General features: G+C 53.1%; 2 protein-coding genes across 3 annotated transcripts; one reads left to right on the top strand and one right to left on the bottom strand.

The window, feature by feature from the left end:
• The first annotated feature begins 1,345 nt into the window (after positions 1 to 1,345).
• Positions 1,346 to 3,542, top strand: IFT20 (intraflagellar transport 20). 2 transcript variants are annotated; one of them, XM_086763103.1, is made up of 4 exons: positions 1,346 to 1,651; positions 1,973 to 2,178; positions 2,876 to 2,979; positions 3,099 to 3,542. In XM_086763103.1, the coding sequence occupies exons 1-4, from the start codon at positions 1,525 to 1,527 to the stop codon at positions 3,178 to 3,180; spliced, it is 519 nt and encodes a 172-aa protein (XP_086619229.1). In that variant the 5' UTR covers positions 1,346 to 1,524; the 3' UTR covers positions 3,181 to 3,542. The 2 variants fall into 2 exon arrangements, with proteins under 2 accessions (XP_086619229.1, XP_086619230.1); XM_086763104.1 differs by having other exon boundaries at positions 1,352 to 1,651; positions 1,973 to 2,058.
• A 787-nt stretch (positions 3,543 to 4,329) lies between these two features.
• TMEM97 (transmembrane protein 97) lies at positions 4,330 to 7,508 on the bottom strand. Its single transcript, XM_086763106.1, has 3 exons — positions 7,371 to 7,508; positions 5,872 to 6,016; positions 4,330 to 5,352 (listed from the first exon to the last, which is right to left on the bottom strand). The coding sequence occupies exons 1-3, from the start codon at positions 7,491 to 7,493 to the stop codon at positions 5,102 to 5,104; spliced, it is 519 nt and encodes a 172-aa protein (XP_086619232.1). The 5' UTR covers positions 7,494 to 7,508; the 3' UTR covers positions 4,330 to 5,101.
• Positions 7,509 to 8,883: the final 1,375 nt, after the last annotated feature.

Genomic DNA, 8,883 nt, shown 5'->3' with positions numbered 1-8,883 from the left:
CTGGCTACATCGTTTGAGTCAAGTGGTCCACGAGCCAACGTAAGTCAAAGGCAACTGCACGCTACAAACGGAATTGGCCAAAAAGTAATTCCCAACTTGTAAGCAAGCAGCAGCAACCAAAAATTGTGTACTATGGGTGTGCTGTTTTGTAAGAAGTGAATTACTCAAACAAAGCAGCGAAGGGTTCTAGAAAAATCAATCAAAATTGTCCAGCCATTGCAAGCAACACGGTTCCTCCTAACTAGTCACAGGTGCCTACAATCCGTTACTGACAAATAAGTCAAGCCCAGAGGCAACTACACCTTGTCTCAGTTAGGACCCTTGGTAACAATGCAAACACGCCTCAGGTCTGTACCTTTGTCATCGATGTCCTGCCTTGCTTTGAACCCTCCGCAATCCCCTCTTTAGAAGGAAAGCATGTTTTTAAACAGCCAGACTGGCTCTGTAACGGGAGAAATCCAGACGCAAACAGAGCTCTCCAACGTCAGGAGTGGTCTGTCTGAACACGTTCAGCAGAATCGCTCTGTAGTCAGTTCGACCCCCCAGCCGTTACTTCTCTGACCAAGCAGAACGAAGCTCAGCGGGAGCAGAACCCCCTACACTTCTTCGTTAACCGATCAGCCAGGAGGCTGCTGCTGCAAACAGCAACGTAACCTTTAGTTGTCCCATGAAGACAGGCGAAAATTTTCTACGTCCCTTCCCTCCTGCCTTGTGGGGGAGGCAGGGGGAGTGCGGAAGGATGACCGAACAGCCCGGACGCCACCTCAGGAAGCGGTTCCTGCTGAGAACGTCCATAAACAGGAAAATTCCTCACGGCTGGAGGGGGCGAAAACCCGCACCCCCACCTTCCTGCGCGGGATCGCTTGCAAACCGCACCGGCTCGCGGCCAAGCCCCTCCAGCCCCTCGCCGGTTTACACCGCCCGCTCCCCCGGGCTCCTCGCCCCACCCCCGGCCCAGCCGCGGCGGCGGGACCCCGGCCCCGCTAAGCCCGCGGGCGGAGGGGGCGCGGCACGCACCCAGGCCTTACACACCGGGGGGCGGCGGGGCGGGGGCTCCGCCTGCCCCGGGGCCGGGCTCCGAACGCCGGCTCCCCTCCCGCCGAGGCCGGCAGCGCGCGTCCTCCCCGGACCCGGTCCGGCACCTGGAAAAGCGACGAGAGACTGACCCCGCCCGCCGCCACCGCTCGCTCCCCGCCGGGCCAACCGCCCCGTCCCGCCCCGACCCCCGCGAGAGGCGGCCCGGGAGCAGCGCTCACCCGCCCGCGGCCGCCCCGCAGCCCCGCCGCCGCGGCCCCCGGCTGAGCTCACTTCCTCCGCGCCCCGCTGGCGACCGGCAACCCGGAACCACTTCCCGCCGCCGCCGCTCCCAGCGCGCCCCGCGGTCAGGCGCGGGCTGTCGCCGTGGCAGCCGCGGCGCAGGGCCGGGGGTTGTGAGGGGCCGGGGTCCTCGGAGGCCGCGGGTCCCCGGAGCGGGCCCGGGGGCGGCGGGAGAGGCGCTCCGCTCCCCTCAGCGCCCGCGGGGGGATGGCGCAGGCGGCGCTGGGCGCGGCGGGCCTGCACTTCGACGAGCTGAACAAACTGCGGGTCCTGGAGCCCGGGGTGGCGGAGCAGACGGCGCAGCTCCGCGAGGAGTGCAGGGACTTCCTGGGCAGTGAGTCCCGCCGGGGCCGGGGCCGGGGCCGGGGCCTCCCCGCAGCCGCCTGGGCGGGAGCGGGCGCGGTGCGGGCCCGGGCAGCGCCCTGCCCTGACGGGGCGCGGGCTGGGCTGGGGTCGGGGGGCTGCGGCGGCCCTCAGGGGCCCTTACGGGCTTCCACTTCCTTGCCCCTCTGATAGCAGGGAGAGCCTTCAAACGTCCCTCTTTACAGTAAACTCTAAAAATAAAGCCGCATCTGAAAATGGTAGCAGGTAGTAGGAACAATAGTCGTCTTCAGAGGTGTTTCAAATATTACTTTACCTTTTCTTTTCTTTGCAGAAATAGTAGAATTTCAGAAAATAGTGGGTAGCTTAATTGAACTGGTTGATCAACTGGCAAAAGCGGCTGAAAGTGAGAAGATGAAGGTACAGTGCGGTGAATCCCTGGCTTGTCATGTACTCTGCTCCCTACTGTGCGTGAAAAACCCGATCCCTCCCTTCCTCCTTCAACTGCATAAGCAATCTTTTTGTGTCCCTCTCTCCGTGGTAGGTGACATCTGTCTGCCTGCAGTATGAAAGCGTGGGGATTTTTAATTGATGTTAACGTCTAGAAGACTTTTACAGGCACGCTCAGAGTGTCATGTTGCTCTGGCGTTTAACAGTCCCACTGTTTCTGCTTGTCTATATATTTGCACATAAGTAGAACATTTATTTTTTAATCATTCCTCCTACTACCAGAGCTTTGTCCTTGGGGCAGGAGAGGCTCTGTGAGAAGGGCTTTCTAAAGACCAAATCAATGAATAGCTCTGTAACTACCTTTGAAAATTTGTTCATGTATTTCTATGTGACACTAAATGGTGTGCGTTTTTTATGTGTTACTGTGAAAATATAAATTAATGTTCAGCACAACTGTAGGCAATTGCTTTTTTTCCCTCATTTGTCCTGGTGAAAAAACTGTACTAGAGCTTGTCCGTCTGTAGGACCAGTCACCAGTGACCAGTTTGTATTTCCAGAGGAGTCAGTGCCTTTTGTTTTGGGCTTTTACAAGCATCTTGAGTTTGAATGAAGTCTTAATGCCTTCCTCTGCCCAACCTCTGCAGGGACTGTGCCTGTTCCACCAAGCGTTCAGTATTCACGTCACCCTCCTTTATTGTTAGCGTGAATGAAACACTTCAAAATCAACCTGCTAGTAGCGAAAGGGCTTAAAAGAGATAAAAATCCCAATACCGTCCTGTCTTGACAGGCCATTGGTGCACGAAATTTGCTGAAGTCTATAGCAAAGCAAAGAGAAGCTCAGGAGCAGCAACTTCAGGCTTTAATATCTGAGAAGAAGATACAGCTGGAAAGGTAAGCCTGCTCTGCAGCGTAGTGTAGCCTGACTTCCTTCACCACAGACCAGTCAGCGCTGCACTAAACCATCTAACGCGGCTGGGTGCAGCTGGTAACCATGTGGTTTTGTCTTTCAGATACCGAATAGAGTACGAGACTCTGTGTAAAATTGAAGCAGACCAGAACGAATTCATTGACCAATTCATTTTTCAGAAATAGAAGACTTCAAGACAGAAACAAAGCATCTTGGAAACCTGAGCGTTCCAGAATCTTGAGAATTTCAAAAATATGCAATTTTTCACTGTGTATGAATGAAGAGATGGTTTGTACAAATGGAGTGTCTTTTAATTCAGTGTGAATTACCCCATAAGTGGCAATAAGGAGGGCTTTCTCACAGAGGTAAAGACTGTTCTGTCCTTTGATTTTATAAAAGTTTTGTACAGGCAGTAGTTCTAATTCAAATTGTAGTTGAATTAATGCTACTGTTGCTATGTTATGTCTCTCACTTTTTGAAGTGTACAGCTCTTTCAAAGAAATCAGAAAATAAATTATTCTTTTCAGACTTTCTGGATATACCAGAATTAGTCGCTTCTGCTATGTTATTTTTGAGCTTAAGAGTGTACGACTCCCTGGCTAGTCATACTGCTTTTCCTGTACGTACTATCTTTCATGTCTATAAGGACACAGCACACAAGCAGCAGTAACTTTATATGGACCAGATTATTTTTTCTATAGAGTTAGGAAAAAACCCCAGAAAGTTATGATTAACAGAACAGATCAATTACAGACATACAAAAAAAAGCAAAAAAAATACGGCCGAATTAAGAACTGTAACCTGTGCCCGAGGTATGTCCATGCAGGTAGTAATACCGGAGTAGAATTCTTTCGTGGGCATCGTTAGTGACAGAACTGCAAACTGGTGCAACAAACCATTCCAAGCGCAGTGACACCAGGAGTATATATGGACTGTAAATACCAATGCGACATTTAAAAGCGGAATGCCTGTGATCTAAAAATCAAGCCTCATCTTGAAGTGCAAATAGATGCTTTTCAAGTCTGTCTTTAGGCAACCAAAGATGGAAATGTTGGCCTTTTCAGAGCCTGTGGAAGGTTTAAATTTTATACCAGTGAAGTCCTGAAGTAGAGAGGCAGTGACTGAAAAGCCTTCTGGATGGTCTGTAATTTTAATCAAATCTCCAAGTTTGATTCTTGCAGATCAGATTGAGAAATCAAACCCCAACAAAAAACCCATTTCCATCAGTAGGAGGTTTTACTTACTGTAACTTAGGCATATATTCACTGTGTGAGCTATCTACGAGCTCGTGGTCATTTAAAGTTCCTTTTAGTCATTCTCTTAAGAAGATTAAGTGCAGTTTAATGCATTTAGTTATTTATTTCCACACTAGAAGTGATTTAATGAAAGAGAGAGATTCACAAATCCTTATTTACAGCTCCTGAAGTACTTCAGAATCCTGTAGGAAGTATGCCTCATTGTCAGACAAAGTCCCCTTTAAGCATTCAGAAATCCAGATTTTGGCACTTTTCTCACTGATCAAATATTTACAATTAATCAAAGTTGAAGCAGAGCAAAGGAAGGTGAAATATTAAAGAAAGGGGTGAGGAAGATAAGAATTATGATTTGAAATGCTTCTAATCAGCATAGCTTTGCAGATTTCTATATAATCAGTTATGGATTTTCCAGAATATGCTCCTGGAAGACAAATTTCTTACTTCAGTGATTTTCTAACAGTTATCTTGGAAAAAGGAAACTTGAAAGAAAAGTACCAGCTGCGGTTTCCACCCCTCATCACACAGCTACACATCAGACGGTTAAAAGTTCATTTTCCTATTACAGATGTACCGCACAAAACTGACGGCAGGAGAGAAGCGAGGCCCCTTCACCTGGTGTGAAACCCAGAAACCACAGGTAACTGCTAATACGGGCGTGTGCCAGAGCTCGCTCTGACTGAAGGACAGCTGTAAACTCAAACCCACCCAAATGTTCCTCGCAACAGGCGGGTGCTCTGGGGACGGCTGCTGCAGCCAGCGACACGAGACAGGTGTTTGTCCCGGAGGCCCACGCCAGCGCGGAGCCTCAATCAGACCCAGTACAAGCGTCGTGCTTACGGATGACAGCGGGCTACTTCCTTTTCCTTTTCTCCACGTGGTTATAATGGGGGTTGTAGAGCATGGTAAAAAGAATCAGAAGTGGTATCAGCAAGTACGGCACGTATATAGACAGCAGAACGAGGCGCTCGTGTTGTGTCTGAGGTCCCAAATGCTCCGAGCTGGAGAAGTCATGGAACAGGATATGTGCCAGGATAGGAAGCAATGTTGTAGCTACGTGGGTGGAGTAGATAATTGCAGGAGTCCTTATCCATTTGCAGCCACCTTCACAGAAGCAAAAAGAAAACAATATTTCAGTATTTTGAAACAAGCGGCATTCAGTGGCTTTTAAAGTAACAGAACATGAACTGCTGTATCTCTGACAGGATGAGCCATACGTCACATTACACAGGTAGAAAAGAAGAAAAGGTACTGGTAGCAACCCAGGAAAATTATCTATGCTTACAGCAATTTAGAACAATAGTGTGATTGTGAAAGTTCTTCGGTTACAAAGTGAGTACACAGGCTTGACCCAGAACTTGGTCTACCCTGGAAGCGTGCCAGATGTCAAACCTCGGTGCTGGTTACACAGCAACGGCTGCAGGGAGAAGGGGCTGCCATCACAGGTTTGACTCTGCCAGGCCTTACTCTGTGCTGCCTTCTCAGATAAACCGCAGAGCACTCTACCTGGTACGTCCCTACAACAGCTTAGGATTGATAAGTAGACTTTCTCTGCCGTACAGAAAGCGAGCGTTACGCAGAAATGCTGCACAGGAGACATGCTCACGTTTGTTTCATACCAACCTTTTAAGAAGGCGTATGCTCCAACGGGGAAGAAAGGCAGCTGAAAGAAGGCTTCGCAGTAAATAAACGCCTTAAACCACTCTGGGGGCTGGAGCATCATGGGGTCCCTAAAGGTGGCTGCATACCACTGCAGCAACTCTGACAGCTTAAGGAAAAGAACAGAACAAGAGATGAATATGCTGAACGTGAACACAACCGGAAAAACCCTGACCCTCACCTGGCGCTCAGAGGGAGCCATCATTGCAGCGAGAACATCAAGGATGCTGGCTTGGTATGCATGGCTTCATACTGCAGTCAGTTTTAACGGAGTGCGACTGAAGTCTTTACAGTGATGAACCCTTTCCACTCAGTGTGTGTTACACCTGCACTACTAGCAATTTTAGGATTACTACAGCATTAAGAGGAGTTGCTTTCCAAAAACTATTTCTGAAATGTCATTTCTTACCAGAAAAAAAGCCAAACAACAGAAGATCTGCACTTGGACACTAGCAGATATTGAAGAACTCTTGTGTTTTCCTCTTTCTGACCCTCCTGCTGCCAGCTGATGTGGGCTCAGCCTTGCCAATACCCTTGGGCGCCTGCCGCGTCCGAGCAGGCGGTGGGAGCCCGGGCAGCGGGGCCTCGCTCAGCGCATCCTCGGGCCGCAGGCTGCTGCCACAGCTCCACGTCAGAATTTTGGCTCAGCACGTTGCAATTGGCTTCCATGACAGAAACGTAAATTCCAGCACGGTGGACTTTGAACGGAGAGGTAGGTATTGATATTTGCTAGTTAACTATTAATTAAAAATGGTTTGTACAATGGAGTAATTCTACGGGAGTTCTAATGGCAAAAATCAAACTCACTAATTGTAAAGCTCGGCTAGGAAGCCATGGCTGATCTCGTCCCGGTGATGAGAGCTGAATTATCTTCTATCCAGCCATTATTTTAATTGACTTTATTATGTTTATTGTCTTCTGTACGTTTATTCAAACCCCAGCAAACCAGAGATTTTTACTAATAAGTTTGGCAGCTGGAATGCCTCCTTCTGCAGCAGTAACAATTCCCTTCTACGTTTTCGGCAGGAGTACGAGCGAAACCCGCGGCGGGGCCGCGCGGGGCGCGGGCCGGCCAGGGCAGCGGGCGCCTTCCCGCGCAGGCGGCGGCGGCGGTGCCCGTTTGCGTCCCTCCCCGCAAAACGCAGAGCGCCCCGCGCCGGGGAGCGGCCTCCGCGCCGGCGACCCGCCGGGGCTCCCCCCGCGCGCCCCCGGGCCGGCGCGTCTCCAGCGAGCGGCGGACCCGGCTGAACCCGTGAGTCATCGCGCGGGCGGCGAGGACGGAGTTCTCTCTACATACTATTTCACTTCCGCGGGTTTACTCCATTTTGTGCCCCCCCCGTCCGCCTCTGGCTTTTGCACGAAACGCCCCGGGACCCGTTCATCACGCGGGAGCCGCCGCGCGCAGCCGCGCCCCCTCAACGCCCGCGCACCGCACGGGCCCCGGCCCCCCCGCCCCGACTCACGCTCCGCGGGCAGAGCCCGGCGGGCAGCAGCGGCTGGAGGTCGATCAGCAGCGTGACGGGAACGTGCGAGAGGAAGTACAGGGCGAAGAGCCGCTCCCGCCAGCGCGGGCCCGCCGCCGCCATGGCCGCGCCGCTCCCGCCGCCCCGGGCCCCGCCCACCGCCCCGGGGACCGCCCCAGGCCCCGCCCATCGCCCCAGGCTCCCGCCATAGGGATCGCCCACCGCCCCAGGCCCCGCCCATCACCCCGGGGACCGGCCATCTCCCCAGGCCCCCGCCATAGGGATCGCCCACCGCCCCAGGCCCCGCCCATCACCCCGGGGACCGGCCATCGCCCCAGGCCCCCGCCATAGGTATCGCCCACCGCCCCAGGCCCCGCCCCGGAGAACGCCCACCGCCCGAGGCCCCGCCCACCGCCCCGGGCCCCGCCCGTGGCCCCATGCCCCCGCCGTAGGGATCGCCCACCGCCCGAGGCCCCGCCCCCCGCCGCTGGGCTCGCCCCTCTCTCCCCCGCCCCAGGCCCCGCCCCGGCGCAGCTGCGGAAGCCCCTGAGGCGGTGGAGGGGGGAGGACCGGGCGCGGCCGGGACGCCGAGCCCCCCTCAGGGCAGCCCCGCGTCCCCTCCTCCACGCTGTGGGCCCGAGGTTCCGCGCAGCCCAGCCCGCGGCCGCCCCCGCCCCGCCACTTCCCGCGGTGTCGCTCTCCCGGCAGCTGGGAGAAGGAGGAGCCGCCAGTTACCCCTCCGGCAGGCTGGGCGGTCTTCTACACGCCGCAAAGCTGCCAGGGTGGAAGATCTCTTTTCCTCGTAATTGTGCGCCTGGGAGCAAGCTGGGGAAACCCCCGTTCCTGCTCTCCCGCCTCGGCTCGAGTACCGAGCTCCGACGGCCAGCGAGCGATCACACCAGAACAGGCCGCTCCGTGGGTCTGATCCCATCTTTATTGAGCGCAGAAGTTGTCCGAGGTGTCCGCGCAGATTCCGCGTCAATGATCTGCTTGGATTCCAGTTTCGCCCCTTTACCGACGTCACAAACAGTTTTAAAGTAACCATACCTGAGCAGGATTACAGAAGTACAGTGAACAGAATTTTCTATCAAGTTACACCTGACAGAAGGATTTTTAAAAGTTACAAACAGTTCAAGGATCTCAAGATACTCTGTTACTAAAACAAAGAAAGGGTAAAAAAGATGATTAGAAAAATTGCTACCCAGTAAATATTAAAACCACCAGTTCAAGCAGGTGAGTGTTCATACACCCCCAGCAGGTCAATTAGTAAAGTCCCAAATACGCCGCTAATAAACTGGCTGAAGGAGAAAAGCACTTTGCAACTTTCCTCAATTAATTGATTTGAATCAGTCAGTGATATTTCACCACACATCAGGAAATGGATTTTGGCAGCTTACTTTTCCACAGCGGGTCCTGTGCAGCTCCTTTGCACCACCTTCGAGATGTACGCACACACAGATCAGGCCGCCTAAATCTGGATGTTCCTCTGATAATTTGCGAATAACTTTGAAGT

The sequence above is a fragment of the Chlamydotis macqueenii genome, chromosome 19 (genome assembly GCF_036417535.1).
Source record: "Chlamydotis macqueenii isolate bChlMac1 chromosome 19, bChlMac1.mat, whole genome shotgun sequence".
NCBI classification, from domain to species: domain Eukaryota; kingdom Metazoa; phylum Chordata; class Aves; order Otidiformes; family Otididae; genus Chlamydotis; species Chlamydotis macqueenii.
The sequence above is the reverse complement of the archived record's forward strand: the minus strand, read 5'-3'. Positions and strand labels throughout refer to the sequence as shown.